The 21,621-nt window shown below is 39.0% G+C and overlaps 1 protein-coding gene across 1 annotated transcript in view; it reads left to right on the top strand.

The window, feature by feature from the left end:
* ext2 (exostosin glycosyltransferase 2) overlaps positions 1-21,343 on the top strand; it is a 34,126-nt gene extending 12,783 nt beyond the window's left edge. The window contains exons 10-15 of the mRNA XM_081347534.1: positions 4,602-4,791; positions 7,406-7,572; positions 9,411-9,554; positions 14,865-14,993; positions 18,439-18,521; positions 19,310-21,343. Of these exons, the coding sequence (XP_081203660.1) occupies positions 4,602-4,791; positions 7,406-7,572; positions 9,411-9,554; positions 14,865-14,993; positions 18,439-18,521; positions 19,310-19,448 (852 nt within the window). The 3' untranslated portion in view covers positions 19,449-21,343. The remainder of the gene's footprint in view (positions 1-4,601; positions 4,792-7,405; positions 7,573-9,410; positions 9,555-14,864; positions 14,994-18,438; positions 18,522-19,309) is intronic.
* The last annotated feature ends 278 nt before the right edge of the window (positions 21,344-21,621 follow it).

The following is a 21,621-nucleotide window of genomic DNA, read 5'->3' as shown; positions in this document are numbered from 1 at the left end:
ATAATACAATTCAACCTGCTCTAACAACAAAAAAAGGACTACTTTTTATAGTCTACAGGACTATATTTTGTTGTAGATGTTAAGTAGTTAATTGAGATGCATTGTTTAGTTTTAAAATCTTGTCCCTCATGTTTTCATTACACATATTTAGACTAAGTGTAAATAGGCCTCTGCCCCAAGCAAAGTGTTAAATCGGTATCAAATATGTTTTTTTTTCCCAGTCCTTGTTCTTTTACAGGCACCGATTCCTGTGGTGTGTAAGGACATACTATGTTTTTGCATAAAATTGTCAATGTTCTTCTCTAAGCCGAATTTAAAGCCTAAATTGTAGGTTAGATAAAGATATGGATAAGTGAGAGAGTGTGCTTGCGAGTGCTTGCGGAAAAAAAAGGAGTGGGCCTGTACTTTTCAGCTTCGTCATTTCACATGGCTTCACGCTAGTAGTGGCAACAGACAACTTTCTAAAGACAACATCAACATTGCACATTGGTGTGAGCTTCAGATTAGTGTCGCATCACATGAAGGACACTTGTCTGTCTGTCTGTCTGTCAGTCAGTCCTCTATCTAGCACAATTCCCAGCTTGTAATTGCGGTGTGCCGAAAAACAAACATCTCTCTGATTTTGTACACAGTCATAACTTAGAACAGAAATGAGAGAAGTGTGGAGTTCATTAGGGGTTTAGTTCATTGTTGTTGTTGTTGATGTTGTTGTTGTTGTTGTTCTTCACTAGTTCTCACCAGTTCTCATAGTCTCACTTCCATTCAGATCAGATGGAGGGATCCAGACCCCCAGGAGGCTAATAGTCCTGTCTGTGTATTTTGACTGCTAGCATTACGGGAAATCTTAAATACTTTCTGAATGTTCAGTAAAACATGCTGAGCAGAATCGGAGCAGTACATAAATCGAGTGCATTTCTTGTTCTGCTTCCCTATATCCACCGGGACCTAATTGAAAGCACATTTCTTCAGCTCTGCCTTAGGAGACGTCATCAGGACAGGCAGCTTTTTGTGCTTGACTTCTGAGGGAACTCGCATTCAGCCTCTGCTAACCAAAGAATGCTTTATGTTCAATCATACATTTATTATCTGTGAAGAATTCTTAGCATCAACCGTTTTCGGGATGCCAGGTTGAATATTTAAATGCTGAAATAACTGGAAAGGTTAATAGTGCTGAAAAAATAAGCTTGTATTTCATGTGTGATTTGTAAATGTACATCTTATCATATGCCCCAATGATATACATTTCTCATCCTATTTTTTCCTTGCTTTGAAAAGAGTGCAGGCACTGTTTATCTGTTTGAGGGACAAAAACGAAAGAAACGTGACCGCTGCCTGTTCTCAACAGTTCGAATCTGCAGAAAGCCGCTGCCACTTAGAATGCAGCTCTTATTTTAGCCAAGTCTCTGTGATGTTAGCGATCGCTGCCCATCAGCTTCAATGAGAATCTGGAGGTAAATGTTCTGCGCACTGAGCCTTTGCAATTGAACAGGCGTCCATGCTTTCATCTGGGTTCCATTTTCGACTAATCCCAAAGCTGTACTAGTATGATCCCAGCTGCAAGACTTGCCAATCCCCTTCGGCCCACATGAAACGGCCAGCAATCCCTCATCGTCACTCGAGCCGCCTGTAACCTCCTCTTCACGTATGACAAAAGAATACTGTTGCCCAATAACAAGCTCTTCATGAGTAATTGTACCTAAACCCACACACTTTCATATCCAAGATGATAATAGCGGCTTTGTCTTTAGGGGGTGAAATTCCTCTTCGTACCATGTATTTCGAAGTGTAAATGAAGAGATTCAAATGGGACTTTTGGCATGGAATTTCAGACTTTGGAGAGTCTGGCTGGCTTTGGTTTGAGCAAATCTGCATTTACAGAAACAAGCCAAAAGTTGAGAACCCGGTCATTTACGGCTTGTTCCAAATAGCAGGTGAACGCTGACTAACCGCAAGCAAATATTCTGGCATTGACTGTCGGAATAAAAAATTTGTCTTGTTTTCCTGCTTATTTACTTTAACAAATCACAAAGACTTGACATACGCCGAACCGCACTGGAGCCTGCCAAATTAGATCAGAGCGTTCTGACCGAGCTAATATACACCACACCCCAGTGTTCTTCTTTATTCTTCTTACCACTTATATGTCATAGTGGTACTTTAATTATTTCCCCTCTGCTTTTGGTGTCCGTGTCAGGCACCTCAAAGAAATTTCCATTGGCATATAAAGTTTGTTTTTTATTAGCAGGATGGTTGACTGATGTTGTATGAAGGACGGCTGTGTCCATGGTGACAGACCGTGGCGGACGCTGCGAGGGAGCTGGTTAACCACCACTCTCTATTTGCGGGCACCTTCAGCAGCTGCTGTATGGGAGGGTGAAATGGGCCCACAGCCTTGCTGTAGGCTATCAGTCCCATAGAATCTCTTCTTGCGGGTCGCATTTTGTGAGCCCTTTTGATTTTTTTTTTTTTTATTATTTTATTTTATTTTTTTATCAAATTCAAGTTTTGATTAAAGGAAGTGTTATTAGTACTATTATGGGGAAAATTTAAGTAAACTGCCTCACTACAATAGTGAGAATTTTACATAGACGAATTTAAAGATTTAGGGTTTTTATTTAATTTATTTGGTTCTTTCTCTCTTGGAAGAAATAAAAACCTAATTGGATTTGGCCAAAAAAGATGCAAATAATCTTCAAATGTTGAAGTCCAATGCTGAATTTTCCTAATGCATGGTGAGTTTTTGAAAAATATAAATTGAATGAGTCTTCCAATTAAAAGCGAAGCAGTCTTTTTGTTGTTGTTGCTGGAGTTGCACCAAGCTTCTCGTTATTTGTCACTTTTGTGTCTCTTCTCCACTGACAAAGTAGAAAAGACCATGAAACAGCAAAGAAAGTCTGTGTACTCGGTCTGCGTATTCGGTCTGTGTTCAGTCCTTATTCTTCAGGCCAATAAACAGCAGTCTTCGTGACCGCATCAGAGGCCCTTTAAGCACTCGCAATATTTACTTTACAGCGTCACTTGATCTGGGCTCCAGTTCGTGCATCTTTGGGAGTTTACAGGCTGTTTTAAAGCGGGCCAGGAAGATGAGCCAAGCCCCACACTGGCAGGAGACAGCCACTGACGCCGATAGCGTCCCAGCACCCCTGCTTCACCCCGGTCCTGCCAGGACTCATCTGCACCCCTGCTGCAGCAGAGTTCACTGGAGTGCAGTCATAAAATTCTACTCTCGACAAAACTGCTCAGGATAAATGGCAACATAAGAGATCCAAATTAGAATTGGAATTGTACTCATTAATAGGTGTATCACTTTACATTAAAACTTGAGCTTGCTTTGGTGGTGGTCTAATGGATTAACAGCCGCTGTAAACTAGTTTTATACATACATAAACTGCTGAAGAAGCATACGGAAAAAAGCTGGAATTGATATAAAATACAAATATGAGACCGAATACAGTTACCAAGTTTAGATGTTATATCTAACCATTTTAAAGCTCATGGCTTGAGTATTTCCATAATTCAGAATATAATGAATTAATGAGGGATTTTTGCATCTGAAAAATAATGTCTGTAATAGAAATCTCTTTTTTGGAGCTGTGTAAATCTAGCTCATCAGTAATAGACAACTAATGTTGATGGTCTCTTGATAAGTTTAACTTACTGAGGTTTTGTTGACTACACTTAACGTTAATGACAAGTGCTGTTCTATAAATGTTTTGCACATTAAGTTCTCAGTTTCTATACTTATTGTGTAGGAAGGGAAATCTTAAAACCGTTTATGTTTTGACCAAGCTTCAGAGGATACCATATGTTTGCATTTTATTTCAAGAAGAACACCAGGAAGTTTAACATTCTAATCAAATTCAGATACATAACAGTTAACAGGAAAAGGATGGATGGATGCCATGGAATGACAAAGAGCCCGAGGAAAGGAAGTATTTAATTTAGCTCTTAATATCTGACCAAAGTGTATTGGATCTTCACATTGTCGTCTTCTGCTTTCCGCCAGATTTCATTCAGGTCAGCTAAGGAAAACATGTCTCTGAATCCATCCACTTTTTGAAATTTAGTCTACCAGAAGGAATGTAGCACCTATGCACACAAAGCCTTTAGTGGATTGAACTGCGATAGGAGTTTTACTGGACTGTCATGATAGAGATGCTTTATTGGGTAGCTTCAAGTCCTAGGTTATAGAGTAAAACTCTGACTGAAAGTGCTTAATCTTTTTATTTTTTGCCAAAGACTGAAGGAGAAGGTTTAGACGAATACTTTGGCGCAATGAAAGGTCATGGCATGCTGCTCCAGCTGTTTGTTAACTCTGCTCTAAACTTTGTTGGTTGTGCGCTCAACATTCCATGCCACTTTTAATCGCCTACCCACCACTGCTGGTTATTAGCATTCTCAGTAATCTTTAAATTTTATAGCCCATGCGTGTTTCCAAATAAAGCCATGTTTTGGCTGAGGCTGCTGATTATCTTACTGCACTTCAAGTCATTAAAAAAGTCATGGAAAGTGCTTGCATTTATTGTAAAGATAAGAAAACTGGTACATTGAATTGAGTTTCCCACTGATTTATTTAAATTGGTTGTGTTTTTTTCCGACAGAAATGGTCAAGTGTGAACAGCCCACTTTTCCTTCCTCTCATACCACCACGCTCTCCTGGGTTCACGGCTGTGGTGTTGACATATGATCGAATCGAAAGCCTCTTTAGGGTCATCACTGAGATCTCCAAGGTGCCAAGCTTGGCCAAACTGCTGGTGGTGTGGAACAACCAGAACAAGAGCCCCCCTGAAGGTTAGTGTCATGAAGGGGGTAAAATGTAATGTTAAATCACTGAAAATAGAGACATATTTCAATCTCTGCTTTTATTTTCTAAAATAGAAATATTATTAGGGTCCTTTTAGTTACTATTTGTAAATGTTTTAACTAATCCCTTTTTCTTTTTGTTATGTTTTGATGAATTGTATGTGTGCAGTTATGTTTGGATGTCCTCCAGCAGATTGTTGTACTCCTGCCAGGCTGTTGTAAATTAGAAATTGTTCTTAAGTGACTTGTCTCATTGAATAAAGGTTAAAAAATAAAAAACAAACAATGTGATAGCCCATATTGGCAGAGATTAGATATTGCTTTTTTGCCATTATGTAATACTCACTTAAGTTAATCTTTAAAACACGCATAGCATAACATTGTTATATGTAATCTTTAGCAAATATAAAAATGTATATTCCTTATTCATACTGTACAGTATATACCAATATTTTGATGCCTAAATTCACTTTCAGCATTTAAAATTATTGATTTTAGTTTGTAGTGTTGATATTTCTTTTAGACAATATAGAAAGTAGAAACAGTACAGCATTTTAATATCATATATTTATTTATTTATTGGCCATTGCATGAGGACGATTATTGACATTTAAAATTATTATTGATATCTGCCAGAACTTTAATATCAGTGCCATACACTGTCAGGCTAATACAACATATTTTGTTATATTAATATATTATTTATTTTAGTAATTATTTTATTTGAAAAGAGATAACTAAATCTACACTGCTGTACTGACAGCTTTAGTTGTTAAAAAATGTGACTCCAGTATGAAATGCTGTCGTGTGGCTCTCACAAAAGACATGAAACCCCTGATATGGAACAGATGAATGATAAGCTAGTGAGTTGCCAAATTGTGTTCCTCTTGAGGTTGGAGAATTGAAAGCACGATGTGCCTTGGTCTGGGGCCAGACCTCATCTTCAAGATATGGAGTGAGAACCCAAGCGTTTGGTCCATCCCCTGGCATATACTGTAGCTGCATAAATTTGGCTTTTCTCATCGACTGTCTACAAGCTGTTGATGTCTATGAGTCCTCTTACTCCAGACTAGATGAATTAAGTGTATTTTAATTCATTTTGATATATGGCCTGTTTTCACCAGACGTCCACCCTTAAACTTTATTGTCAAACCGAAAGGATCATTTCAATAACGGTCTTCCTTTTCTACAGCTGTGGTCAAATTTATGGCCCATTAGACATGTCAAAATATATATATATTGTGGCTCTGCCTCTAATGATACTGCTTAACAAGGCGATTAGGTATGCGTTCATTTATGAAGTCCCTGAGAAAAAAAGAGGAATGGGGAATTAAATATATCCTCTCCATAGATTTGAGTAATGTCATTATGAAGGGAAATACTTTGAAGTAGACTAATGGTTCTGTGTTGCCTTTGATTAGAGGCGTCGGTGGAGCCGGGCTCAAGCTTTGTGACCCATTAGAATTAATAAGGTCTGTTCACGGGTCAACCTGGTGCTCAGGACCTGATGAGGATGGATTTGCTCCACACCCTTTTCCATCGCTAATTATGTTTGTTTATTTCGAGCAGCCTTAGCTGCCCAAATCTTGACTGTTTGTCATTTTAATGAGGTGCTGGAGAACTCTGACAAAAGGATTGCATCTAGGGAGTTTCTCCATTGGCTTAATACACTCGGAGGGGAGGAGATATTTTATATGGTTGTGTCACAGGGGATATAATTTGCTGAAGCAAATTAAAGCAAATGTTCATACATAAAGTACAGCCATTTCAGTACTGGGCAAGGAAGTGATTACTGGCCATTAAAAAAAAGCTTTCGCACAAGTTGTTCGGTGCGGTTGAGATTGCTGCTTGTTCTTATGGTGCAGATTTATGATGTGTGAACATTTAAGTTTGTGCATTGTGCTGCTCTGGATCACGCTGGTTAGGTTTAGTTGTTAAAATGTTACTTGTCTTTGTAGTCCATCTTGTCTGTGTTTGTCTTTGTCTTAGTTGAAAACACTGTGCCAGGCTTGGATGTGGTGACAGTATCAGTTTACTTGCATGTGAAGATCTGGCTCTTCTTTCAGCCTTCCTCTGGGGCCAGGGAGGTTTTCCGGCAGTTAGGAAATACTTTTTTCTTTTCTTTTTTCCCCTCTTTCATAGTTTGTTGTGTGATCTTGTGGAAGCACACTGTAGGCTGAAATGCTTCATCCTAACGGAGATGAGCTCATTCCAGATCTCCGGAGATTTCGAGGGTCTATACCCTGGCTTTGGGGTACCAGTATAATTGCAGTCTTAGGGTCTCTGTGTTTGAGTTCCAGTAGACTCTCTCGTCAGTTTTATTAGGTGACACTGTGTGCCATCTGTCTTCTGCGTGCTCTGAACTCCTCCCAAGCCCTTACACAACTGAAAATAAAGAGCGTTGTCTCTTCTGCCCTGAGAAGAATGTAAGTGCGGTCAGATTCATATGTGCTTTTACTCAGTGATGTGTTTAGATTTATCCACCCACGCTCTCTTTTCCACAGTTGCTGCCATCTCTCATAGTTTTTCATCTTCTCTGAAACTGACAGTGTATTATTATTATTAGCTCACTGTTTTCTTTTTCTCCTTCTCTCTGTAACAGAGACACTGTGGCCCAAAGTCGCAGTACCTCTTAAAGTGGTCCGCACCAAAGAAAACAAGCTCAGCAATCGCTTCTTCCCGTTCGATGAGATCGAGACGGAAGCTGTTCTGGCCATTGATGATGACATCATCATGTTGACCTCAGATGAGCTGCAGTTTGGATATGAGGTAGTGAAAGCACCAAATCCCTGTTTGCATACTTCTACTTGCAATGAAAAGCATGTACTACACTGATGAAGGTTTAGTACATACTGGTAGCTTAAGGCAAGTCAGCACATCAGTATTGGGTGTTGAAGCTGCATCAAGTCGCAAACCAGTCCTGTCCTCTAACATATCACATGCACTATCGCTTAAAAGTTTGGGGCCAGTAAGATGATTATTATTATTATTATTTTAAGAAATTAATACAGCAAGGATGTATTATGTATTTTTCCAGCAAGGATGCATTAAAGGTGGTATCAGCGATTTCAGGCCCAAACATAAATGATCACATTCATCTAATATTTCGCTAGCTGCACGCCCCATAAGCATGCTGTCAAAAAAACGCGTCTCTCTAGGTAGCCTAGGCTCTGAGATCTGCACACAAAAACAGTTGTTTTCACCCGTTTTAGCCAAACACTCAAAACCCAAACAAATAGTGTTCCAACCAATCATCGACAGGGGCGGGTGTTGTGAGGTTTTCGCGTGCAGCCGTGCACGAGCGCAAAACCTCACAACACCCGCCCCTGTCGATGATTGGTTGGAACACTATTTATTTTGGTTTTGAGTGATGTTGATACCAACTGTTTTTGTGTGCAGATCTCAGAGCCTAGGCTACCTAGAGAGACGCGGGTTTTTGACAGCATGCTTATGGGGCGTGCAGCTAGCGAAATATTAGATGAATGTGATCATTTATGTTTGGGCCTGAAATCGCTGATACCACCTTTAAATTGATTAAAATGGAGAGTAAATACATTTTTAGTGTTACAAAAAAAATATCCATTTCAAATAAATCCTGCTCTTGAAAAAGGTATCACGGTTTCCACAAAAATTGCATTCAGGGAGAAATAAATACATTTCGCCCTAGATGCTTAGAGTTTGTTTGGAGCATTTGATGTTTGCTTCGAAACTTGGTGCATTTTCACTTCAGTTTGGTTTGTGTGTAGGAACAAAGAAAACTCATTCAGATCTGAAAATGCCCTGAAATTGGGCATTAGACTGAAATAAATGTTAGCGCTCTAAGTTGTGTTAAAGAAAACCATTCCTTCTAGCTTTATCATTCTCCTTGCTATTTAATATAGCCTCCATTTTTACTTGGAAGATTATCACACTGGATGAACACCTTTTATCTTGATAGTTAAATGGTTTCTATTGAAGTAGGTGCTTTCAAACCAAATTCACAGAATCTGGAGCAACTAAGGGTTAATTGTCGTCTCCACATGCACGATGATGATCGAGCAGAACTGTGATCCCAGAACCTCTTTGGGTCACTCCTATTTAAAATTGAGTTTACATGCATCGACTTTTGAACTATCCTCTATTTCCTAAATCTGTGCTCGGCATCTCAAAAGCATTCCTTACAGTTGAAGAATTTTTATATTTTAGCTTTTTATATGTGAAGGATGACAGGACAAGCAATCCTATCCATGGCTACAGGCTTGCCTTCAGCTCACCTGCAGGCATTTATACACTATTGAGCGAATGATGTGTAATTTATGGATAATTGTATGAAATGGATCACAGCTTTAGACATGGCTGCCTGGCTAAAACACTAGCTGCTTATGCCATTTGAGAATGACATTCAAGAATTTCTACATCATATCCTGTAGGCCTGCCTGTCATTTTTGGGATTAATGAACCATTAGACTTAAACTTCATTGATTTAACCTTTGAAATCCATGGTTTAGCATACTTTGAAGCCAGTATTATCTAAAATGGCTCTGTTGAACAGTTTACTGATCTTTTATGGTCTTAGCATTTGTGAAGGTTTATATTATATCTCAGATATACTGTGTGTCTGTGTTTAGGTATGGCGTGAGTTTCCAGATAGGTTGGTTGGATATCCCGGACGGCTCCACTTATGGGACCACGAGATGGGCAAGTGGAAATATGAATCTGAGTGGACCAATGAAGTGTCAATGGTCTTGACTGGAGCTGCATTCTACCATAAGGTAAAGTCATCTTCATTTATATAGCGCTTTTAACAATGTAGATTGTCTCAAAGCAGCTTCACAGAGATAAGCGTATAATTTAAGGTAACAGAGATTGTTTCGGCTTTACAGCAGAGTTAAGTTATTTCCATCTAAAGTTAGTTTTAATTGATTTGGTTCCGTCGCAATGATCATTTGTTATTAAATTAGGGGCCGCTAAGACGACACCATTCTCTCTACACAGACTTTAAACGCGAACCTGTGAGAAACGCTGATGGCGGTCACATGCGCATTTAGAATGGGTTCTATAGTTATGTGCGTTAGAATATACGCAGGTTTGGAATTCCCTACAAGCCAAGCCTAAACAAAATACTTGTCTTTCCTTATAAATTTTGATAAGGAATTTAATTTTATTTGTTGCTTTGGGGTAGGACCGCAAGACGAATTTTCCCGACAACGCCTTATCTGTAGGGTGGTAGTGGGATCCTCCATAGGGAGAGACTAGTTGGCACTTCAGCACTGCGTTGTCATCGGTCCAGGTGAAGTTCCTTCGTCAGATCTGGATACGGCCCGGATCCGGCAGGCTGCAGGAAAAACCTTGGGATAAACACAGACACTAAAATTAGCGTAGATGCCATTCTTCTCATGATGTAACGAGTACATCAGGATTTTTGGGAAGTGTTCCCGGTTCCGGCTGACCTAATCTATGCAGCATAACATTAAATTATAGAAGTCTATAATGTATTATGTGAAAGCTAGGTCAAAGAGATGTGTCTTTAATATGGCTTTGAACTGACAGAGTGTGTCTGCTTCCCGGACAATGGTAGGAAGACTGTTCCAGAGTTTTGGTGCTAAATAGGAAAAGGATCTACCGCCAGCAGTGGATTTTGATATTCTAGGTATAATCAACTGGCCGGAATTTTGAGATCGTAATAGACGTGACGGACTATAATGCGTTAAGAGCTCGCTCAAGTACTGCGGAGCTAAACCATTCAGTGCTTTGTAAGTAATCAGCAATATTTTAAAATGTATGCGATGTTTAATAGGGAGCCAATGCAGTTTTGACAGAACTGGGCTAATATGGTCATACTTCCTGGTTCTGGTAAGAACTCGAGCTGCTGCGTTTTGAACCAGCTGTAGTTTGTTTATTAAGCGTGCAGGGCAACCACCTAGTAGAGCATTACAATAATCTAGCCTTGAGGTCATGAACGCATGAACGCATGAACTAATTGTTCCGCATTTGTCAATGAGAGCATATGACGTAATTTAGATATATTTTTAAGATGGAAAAATGCAGTTTTACAGATACTAGACACGTGACTTTCAAATGAAAGATTGGTATCAAAGAGCACACCCAGGTTCCTAACCGACGACGAAGACTTAACAGAGCAGCCATCGAGTGTTAGACAGTATTCTAGGTTATTACGTGAGGAAGTTTTTTGTCCAGTAATTAGAAACTCTGTTTTTTCAGAATTTAGAAGTAGGAAATTACAAGTCATCCAATTTTTTATATCCGCTATGCATTCCGTTAATTTTGTGAATTGATAAGTTTCGTTAGGTTTTGAAGAAATATAGAGCTGAGTATCATCGGCATAACAGTGAAAGCTAATGCCATGTTTCCTAATGATATCTCCTAATGGTAGCATGTACAGAGTGAACAGCTGCGGTCCTAGTACTGAGCCCTGTGGTACGCCATACTGAACTTGTGATCGATGAGACATCTCATCATTTACTGCTACAAACTGATAACGGTCAGATAAGTATGATTTAAACCATGCTAGTGCATTTCCCGTAATGCCAACATAATGTTCTAATCTATTTAAAAGAACGTTGTGGTCGATGGTGTCAAACGCAGAACTAAGATCGAGTAACACTAATAGCGAGATACAACCACGATCGGATGATAAGAGCAAATCATTTGTGACTCTAACGAGAGCTGTTTCGGTACTATGGTACGGTCTAAATCCGGACTGGAAATCCTCGCAGATATCATTTCTTTCAAGAAAGGAACACAGTTGTGAAGATACTGCCTTTTCTAATATCTTTGACAGAAAAGGTAGATTCGAGATCGGCCTGTAATTGACTAATTCTGAAGGATCAAGTTGCGTTTTTTTAACAAGCGGTTTAATCAAAGCCAGCTTAAAGTTTTTTGGTACGTATCCTAGAGACAAAGACGAATTAATGATATTAAGAAGAGGATCTATGACCTCTGGAAGTATTTCTTTCAGTAGCTTAGTCGGTATAGGGTCTAACATACATGTTGTAGATTTAGATGATTTAACGAGTTTAGTAAATTCTTCCTCTCCTATAGCAACGAATGAATCAAATTTTTCCTCAGGGAGACTACAATGCACTGCCTGATGCGATACTGTAGTAGACGGTTGCATAGTTATAATTTTGTCCCTGATATTATCAATCTTAGAAGTGAAGAAGTTCATAAAGTCATTACTGCTGTGTTGCTTGGAAACTTCGGTGCTTGAAGCTTTATTTTTCGTTAGTTTAGCCACCGTTTCAAATAAATACCTAGGATTATGTTTATTTTCTTCTAATAGGGTTGAAAAATAAGCAGATCTAGCAGCTTTTAAAGCCTCTCTGTAAGTAATTGAGCTCTCTTTCCATGAAATGCGAAATACCTCTAGTTTTGTTTTCTTCCAGTTGCGCTCCATTTTTCTGGCTGCTCTCTTAAGGGCCCGAGTGTGCTCGTTGTACCACGGCGTTGGACTATTTTCTTTAATCTTCTTTAAGCGCAACGGAGCAACTGTGTCTAAAGTGCTGGAAAAGAGAGAGTTAAACGTTTCTGTTGTAATATCTAGTTCTTCTAAGCTATCTGAGATGCTGAGATGATGAAACTGATTAGGAAGATTATTAATAAAGCAATCTTTAGTAGCAGAAGTGATAGGTCTCACATATTTGAAACACGGAGTCGGCTTTGCAGCCTTGGCTAAATGCAAATTACACGAGACTAGATAATGATCTGAGATGTCATCGCTCTGCTGCAGAATTTCAACGGCATCAACATCTATTCCATGTGATAATATTAGATCTAGAGTATGATTACGACGATGAGTAGGTCCTGACACGTGTTGTCTAACTCCAATTGAATTTACAATGTCTTTAAATGCCAATCCCAATGCATCTTTTTCATTATCGATGTGTATATTAAAATCACCAACAATTAGTACTTTATCTGCAGTCAATATTAATTCTGATAGAAAGTCCGCAAATTCTTTGATAAAGTCTGTATGGTGCCCTGGTGGCCTGTATACAGTAGCCAGCACAAATCTCAAACGTGATTTATCGTTTACACTATATATTTTTACATTAAGCACCAATGCTTCAAAAGAATTATATTTAAAACTTGATTTCTTAGTGGTTTTGAAACTATTACTATAGATTACAGCAACACCACCCCCTTTGCGTTTCAGACGAGGCTCATGTTTATAACAGTAATCTTGCGGGGTTGATTCATTTAAAGTAATGTAATCGTTTGGTTTTAGCCAGGTTTCTGTCAAACACAGCACATCTAGTTTATTATCTGAAATCATATCGTTAACAACGAGTGCTTTTGAAGTAAGCGATCGAATATTCAGCAACCCAAGCTTTAGCATTTGCTCATCTGTATTATAGCTGTTTTTTATTTGTTGAACATCAATTAAATTTTTAACCTTAGTTGGGTTTAAATGTTTTTTGGATTTCCAAATTCGTGGAACAGACACAGTCTCTTTATGATGATATCTAGGTGAAAGAGGCTCTATGTGATAGGATTTATCTGACCTTGGTGACGCGAGGCCGCTAGCAGACAGTCGGTTAAGCCAGTCTGTCTGCTTCCTGACCTGAGCCCCAGATTGTCATGTTTGAGCTCTAAGACTATGAGCCATATTACTAGAGAGAAGAGCAGCACCATCCCAGGAGGGATGAATACCATCTCTTTTCAACAGGTCAGGTTTGCCCCAAAAACTTTTCCAATTGTCTATGAATTCTATATTATTAAGCGGACACCACCGAGACAGCCAACCGTTAAGCGAACATAATCTACTAACTATCTCATCACTCCTGCGAACAGGAAGGGGGCCAGAGCAAATTACAGTCCTTGACATCGTATTTGCAAGTTCACACACCTCTTTAATATTAATTTTGGTGATCTCCGACTGGCGGAGTCGAACATCATTAGTGCCGACATGAATAATGATCTTAGAGAATTTACGATTAGCATTAGCCAGCACTTTTAAATTTGCTTTGATGTCAGGCGCTCTGGCTCCCGGCAAACATGTGACTATGGTGGTTGGTGTCTCTATTTTCACGTTCCGTGTAATAGAATCGCCAATAACTAGGGCACAATCATTCTCAGTGGGTGTTTCACTGAGCGGGGCAAATCGATTTGTTATGGTAATCGGAACGGAAGAGTGGTTTTTAGATCCGCGACTAGAGCGATCCCTCACTGTCACCCATTTGCCCGGCTGCACGGGCTCTACTTCAGCCAGAACCGACTCATGTAAAGTGTGCACTATTCTATGCGCATCCAAAACATCTAAAGCACTAGCACTCTTACTATCCTCAATTAAAGTTTGGATGCGTGTTTCTAATTCTGAAATCTTCTCTGTCAACCTAACTGTCTCCTTACATTTATCACATATAAATCCTATATTGTCGACAGAGAAGCCTATACTAAACATGTGACATGAAGTGCAAGTGACAATAACAGGACAAGACATTACTCACCTTGTTTGTTGAGTGATTCTTACTCACCTGAGCTTTTTATGAACTCAAAGGCGCGGACGCGCGAGAGAAAAATAAATAAATAAAATAGCTGAGCGCACGGGTGGCGCGTTAACAGGCTAGCGAATTACTAGCGTGTTGTGCTAGTAGTACTAATAACAAAATCTAGCGATGTCAGGTTAATCTGAGATGTTGGGTAAAATGTAGTAGTATAAACAACTAGAAATGGTAGTAAAATGATGGTTCAAAACAAAGAAATATATGGCTAAGACGGAGCTTATCGCACCGAATCAAACAAACACACTCACAGCAGGCAGCGAGGCAGACAGGAGCAATCCACATGGCACAGGAGTAAAGCACATGGACTCAGTGACCTCCATCCAGGGTTGGTGACAGGTCTGCCAAAATAATTTTCTCAGTGTCTCCATGCTCCTTCAGAGATCAAGAGAGGTTATATCATTTGTAATTCAAAACCTTCATTGATTTCAGCTTTCTCTCCCAGGAACCATTTGTTCAGTAATCTCTACTGTGATTATTATTATTATTTTTTTTTTTCAACAGTGTTTCTTGTGTTGTCAAAAAATGTGTTGACATAAGTTTATTTTTCCTTTCCAGTACTTCAACTATCTGTACACGTATAAAATGCCTGGAGACATCAAGAACTGGGTGGATGCTCATATGAACTGTGAGGATATTGCCATGAATTTTCTTGTTGCCAACATCACTGGCAAAGCTCCAATAAAGGTAAAAAAAACCTCAGAGTACGAAATTGTTGACTGTGTTAATGCCTGTTTGTTTTGGTTCTGCAACAAAGGGACTATATATCACAGATTTTTTATTATTTTTTTAAATAAGAGTACACAAAGTTTTGGTAATATGGTAAAACGCGATCACTAATGGAAATGAATCTCAAAAACATTAATCTTCACTGTATTTTCCTACATACACTCACCTAAAGGATTATTAGGAACACCTGTTCAATTTCTCATTAATGCAATTATCTAATCAACCAATCACATGGCAGTTGCTTCAATGCATTTAGGGGTGTGGTCCTGGTCAAGACAATCTCCTGAACTCCAAACTGAATGTCAGAATGGGAAAGAAAGGGGATTTAAGCAATTTTGAGCGTGGCATGGTTGTTGGTGCCAGACGTGCCGGTCTGAGTATTTCACAATCTGCTCAGTTACTGGGATTTTCACGCACAACCATTTCTAGGGTTTACAAAGAATGGTGTGAAAAGGGAAAAACATCCAGTATGTGGCAGTCCTGTGGGCGAAAATGCCTTGTTGATGCTAGAGGTCAGAGGAGAATGGGCCGACTGATTCAAGCTGATAGAAGAGCAACTTTGACTGAAATAACCACTCGTTACAACCGAGGTATGCAGCAAAGCATTTGTGAAGCCACAACACGCACAACCTTGAGGCGGATGGGCTACAACAGCAGAAGACCCCACCGGGTACCACTCATCTCCACTACAAATAGGAAAAAGAGGCTACAATTTGCACAAGCTCACCAAAATTGGACAGTTGAAGACTGGAAAAATGTTGCCTGGTCTGATGAGTCTCGAGTTCTGTTGAGACATTCAGATGGTAGAGTCAGAATTTGGCGTAAACAGAATGAGAACATGGATCCATCATGCCTTGTTACCACTGTGCAGGCTGGTGGTGGTGGTGTAATGGTGTGGGGGATGTTTTCTTGGCACACTTTAGGCCCCTTAGTGCCAATTGGGCATCGTTTAAATGCCACGGCCTACCTGAGCATTGTTTCTGACCATGTCCATCCCTTTATGACCACCATGTACCCATCCTCTGATGGCTACTTCCAGCAGGATAATGCACCATGTCACAAAGCTCGAATCATTTCAAATTGGTTTCTTGAACATGACAATGAGTTCACTGCACTAAAATGGCCCCCACAGTCACCAGATCTCAACCCAATAGAGCATCTTTGGGATGTGGTGGAACGGGAGCTTCGTGCCCTGGATGTGCATCCCACAAATCTCCATCAACTGCAAGATGCTATCCTATCAATATGGGCCAACATTTCTAAAGAATGCTTTCAGCACCTTGTTGAATCAATGCCACGTAGAATTAAGGCAGTTCTGAAGGCGAAAGGGGGTCAAACACAGTATTACTATGGTGTTCCTAATAATCCTTTAGGTGAGTGTATACTCCCATTCAAAAGTTAGGGGTCGGTAATATGTTTTTGTCTCTTATGCGCAGCAGGGCTGCATTTATTTGATCAAAACAGTAAAAACAAATTTTGTGAAAAATTAAAAGTTAAAACAAATCATTTAAAACTACAATCATCAGGCTATACTTCAGTGTTCAGGGTCACATGATACTTCAGAAATCATTTGAATATGCTGATTTGGTCCTCAAGAAACATTTCTCATTGTTATCAATGTTGAAAACAGTTTTTGGATGTGAAAAAAAAAGTGATCACTTAAAAATGAATGCGGGCGTTCCCTAAAAGAATGCGGACATTCTGACAACGTGTTCTGTCTCTGATCAGCCTTCGCCCTTCTCCCCCAGTCTATACAGTCTGTAGTCTACAGTGACTCTGTCCAGGTGCTGTTCGGCCTGTAAAGCCCTGGCCTTAACCTCTGTTATCTGGGTGTCACTGTCTGCCTCTCTCCTGCTCGCTCTGTTTTCATAAACTCACTGGGGCACATTCATTCTGCAGTCAGTTACACCGTGAACCTTCTCCCCTCTCTCCTCCACATCCCCACATCACCCACACCTCCTAGTGCCCCAGCCCCAGGCTCCCACTGTGGAAAGTGTCAGTCAAGTGTGTGTGTGTTGTTGGAGAAGGAATGGGACAGAGGGGTCGTACATCATTCGTCTAATGAGCGCGGCAGATACGGTCGTTTAGCTAGGCCACGGGCACGGACGGCTCTCTCATTACATCTGACTTATATGACCTGTCATCAAGTCATCTCCTCCCACCCAGCTCCTAAACACACGCACACACACGCTCTCTTTACAGAGGCCCATCATTGCAGCCCCAGCTCATTATTAAACAACCTTATCGACGTCGTGTCAGATTTAGTTGTTTTTTAATATAAGGAGCGTGTCATGATTTCTCAACATTAAATTAGGAGCTATAGACTCATGTAGGTCAGATAATTTTGTTTTTGTCACTGCTTTGATGTATGAACAGATAAAACACTTTTTGTTTGTCTTATGCATTATGTAAAAAAGGAAAGTATCTGCTTTCTTATAATATAGATATAGATATAGATAATATAAGACACCAGTAACATAATTTTAATAAAAATATATTGCATTTATAATATAGTCTATATATATTTAACATATTTACAATTTTAGCTTTATACTTTTCAAATGTTTTGTTTCTAGCTAACTAGCTTTCCTGAGATTAATGTTTTGTTGATGCCTTGATTAGGCAATTACAGTACAACTTGAAATATGTTCTCTCATGTATATTTAATCATTCCTTCAGATGGTTAATCATGTTTTTTCATGCTATAACTGGTGAGAAAGTGGAAGAGTTGATTGGCTGATTTGCGCTCCACCCTGGCATTTGATCTGTCACACCACGTTAATGAGCATCATGAGTTAATGAGTTTTTAATAATAAAATTCCAAAAAAGGCTCTTACAAAGAATGCTCAATGCTCCACCTTATGGCATCCAGCCCTTAAATAACCATTTTATTTTAGATAAATGACAAGCAGAATAAGAAGAATAAATACCTAATTATTTTAAAATAAATCCTGTGGTGGGAGAAAATCCTGATGATTTTTATCAGGATAAAAACTTTAACTTTTTTTTTTTTTTTTACATAATTATAGAGTTATGTACAATTTGTATTTCTTGTATTTGTGTTTCTTTAATGCTAAATAAATACCACGAAATGGCCTGTGAAGCAGCTATGGCAATAAACTGAAATACAACAACACAATAAAACTGGCGGTTTAAGAACTTTTATTAAAATAATTTTATATATATATATATATATTAAACCGCCAATATTATTGTGCTGTTGTATTTATTGCCATAGCTGCCATACATGCATACATACATGCATACAGGCATACATGTATATACATATATATATATATACACACACACATATATGTATACACACACACACACACACACACACACACAAACAAAACTCACTGTGACTTCCACAAAACGAGTGTTACATTTGTTTTTTTTCTAGGTTACACCTCGAAAGAAATTCAAGTGTCCGGAGTGCACAGCGATTGACGGGTTGTCCCTGGACCAGACGCACATGGTGGAGAGGTACAGTATAACCAGGGATTCCCTGTATTTGGGCAGAGGGGGTTCTGGCAGCATTCTTGGCATCTGAAACGCATTGTGGGTTTCACCAACAATTGGCTCATTGTAGCTCTTTACAGGACATACTTTCCTGTGCTCTGAGATCAAAACATTCAAACTCACTGGACCTTACGAAAAACTTTCCTTCTCAAAGAACTGTGACTTTCCTCTCTGTCAGAGGTTCACCACAAATCATTAATTCATTCTGAGTTTCAATTTAAGTATGAACCAAGCGAAGCACGCATCAGAAAGGCTTGAATTGATTTTCCTTGAAAATCACAACCGTTTCCTCATCCGCTGAAGCAAAGTCTTGATGATTGGTTTCATACTTCCAAGCTGTGTTTGAGGAATTAAAGCAGGAGTCTGGTGGACTGTGAAGCAGCCTGCGAGAGAGTGTTTGACCTTGAAGTGAATACGGAGTGGTTGCAGCCAATCAAGGGCTCCGTTGACTGCTGAACCTTTCCAGGGGTCACACTTGTTTAGATTGATGAAGGGTTTCCTGCCTCTGGTTATGCTTCTCTCTGATATGTGTCCTGGGAATGCCAGGCATTTTGAAAATATCTGATCCCCGTTGTTATATTTTGTGCATGTATCTCATGATTCAGATGACTCTAGAACAGTACCATTTATTTTCTACCATGTATGTTTTTTTTTTCTCAGCAGAGACATTTCTGGAAGGCATTATTTTTGCTGTATTATCCAAGTTGCCCGTTTTCCTCCACTCTTTCAGCCTCTTTCTTTTTCCTTTCCAGGTCTGAGTGCATAAACAAATTCGCCTCTGTGTTCGGCACCATGCCTCTGAAGGTTGTGGAGCACCGTGCCGATCCTGTACTCTATAAAGACGACTTCCCAGAAAAACTCAAAAGTTTCCCCAACATTGGTAGTCTGTGACACTACCACAATGACTCTTTCCCATCACTTTCATCTATCAAACAGGCTATGGGCACTCCAGGATTTCTCTTTCTTGTTCTGTATCTGACTTAATGAGTTTTGAGGAGTGCCTTTCCAATGGTGGTGTGATGGGAGCTGATGCACTGTATAACTTATTACCATATTTTCATTCTTGAGAACAGTTGCTGACACAGGACGACGCATCAAGACGGTTGATGATTTCTGTGAGGACGGGTCAGAGCTTGGGTCTGTCTGTCAATCACAAGCTGAAACCTTCCTTGTGGTTGACGGTATATCTGTGTGTGGAAAGAAAACACACAGAGGAGTATCACCGCTCACTGCTAAACAGAATAGCATATATTAATGTAATTTTACATTTATAGTTTAACTTTTTTATGATATGCATCACGCTGAACAAATTGTAGCAAAACTTCAACTGAATATCTGGGGTGTTGGGATGGGGCTATTAGTTTGTACATGGGATATTGTTTTGCACAGTCACTGATAGTGATTTTAATAATACAGTTTCAATTATATCAGTTTGACATTTCATTTTATATTCTGTTGCTGACTTTTTGAATGTTGCTGGAGAAAAAAGTATTTTATGTAAATGATCCCAATTTAGTTAAACTCTGCCTAATTAAAGCATATTTTGTGTATTGATAGATATCAAAAGACACTATTTGCAGAGTTTTATAATACTGTACAGCTGATAACAACATGGTTTTATACCATGATATTGCAAAGAACTCATACATTCATAATGTATTCTAGTCAGTTTCTTTTTGGTATCTTCATTTCTTCCTTTGAATTTTGTTGTTTGTTTGTTTTTTACATTACGATGTATTATATGTAATAAACAGTGTGAATACATCTAAAATACTCAATGTAGGGATGTGCATTTTGGGCATTTTGAACGTGATAGTACTTTTTTAACTGTGGTATGCATGCGTATTTGGCCTTTACATTGCATCTTGACGACTTTACAGCATCTCGCAATGCGAGTGTTGCATTTTTAAGATGGTTTGTCAAGTTAAGAATAGTTCGATTTAAAAAAAACTGTTATTAGATCCTTCATTTGGTTTCAACAGCTGTGCTCTACCTTGCTGAAACAAGTTGTCATCCTTTTCTAACCTCAAACAAATCACAGAGTTAAAAAATTAGGCCAGATTTTGGCATGTTTGTGCATAGTTGGTGAGAAATATTCTGATGTTTTCATTCCAGTCACTTCCTAGTATTCAGGTTCTCATGCTCATCCCTAATTCGATGGTATGTTGACTTGGTGTAGATTTGGATGAATTGTCTTCTTCTTTCTTCCCCAGCTGCCTGTGTTGTCTGAGCCCAGAAGCAGATGTCTGCGCGCTTTGAGTGATTTAGGTTCAGGAGCCTGCACGTCTGAGATAAATTCATTTCATCTCCAAGGGGAGTGAACTTGTAAAAAGAAATCTATTCTTGTTCTGACTCTTTCTGTCTGAAGAAAATGAAAATCTGGTAAGGAAGTTTCAGCAACATGTTAACTATTGGAAATGTCACTGAATGACCAATTACACACAGAGAGCCAGATTGTCTGCAGCTCGTGAAGCTTTTTATATACCACAGGCAAAACTGTCATATGAGTACAGCAGTCACTTTTACAAAATGTCTACTTTATCTCAGTACTTATCTCTGAGCTCAGCATCAAAGTAAAGTATTCAGGCCTATCCAAGAGCCCTCGGTTAGTGATCAAGCACTGTCTGATTGGGCAAACATTTGCTGTACCATTATTAAGGCATTTAGTAACATGTTAAAACTGTTAAATATCAACAGTAAAATAAGGTGCTTTCATGCTGGTTTTTTAGATTTATAAACTTCATGGATTGAACTTTATGAATACAGCTATTAATATATTGCACAGGAACATTTTGTATGATTAGTTTTTTTTATTCATCTGGATTTAGAGAAACACAAAAAATGAGCACACAGAAAATGTCAAATGAAATGAAACATCCATAGTAGAATACCCAGCACTTGTAATGTTAAACTTTTAAATGTAGCCTTTTAATGGCAGTCTTTATCCAACAGAAACTTCATGTCTTTAATGTAAAATGTCTTTTATATCATGTTCTGAGAACAGTGTATCCGATGTCCTGGAGCAGAGTGACTCTCAAAATCAGCATTTGTGGTTTTTTTTTTT

Source organism: Scardinius erythrophthalmus (assembly GCF_964197995.2).
Source record: "Scardinius erythrophthalmus genome assembly, chromosome: 2".
NCBI classification, from domain to species: Eukaryota; Metazoa; Chordata; class Actinopteri; order Cypriniformes; family Leuciscidae; genus Scardinius; species Scardinius erythrophthalmus.
The sequence above is the reverse complement of the archived record's forward strand: the minus strand, read 5'-3'. Positions and strand labels throughout refer to the sequence as shown.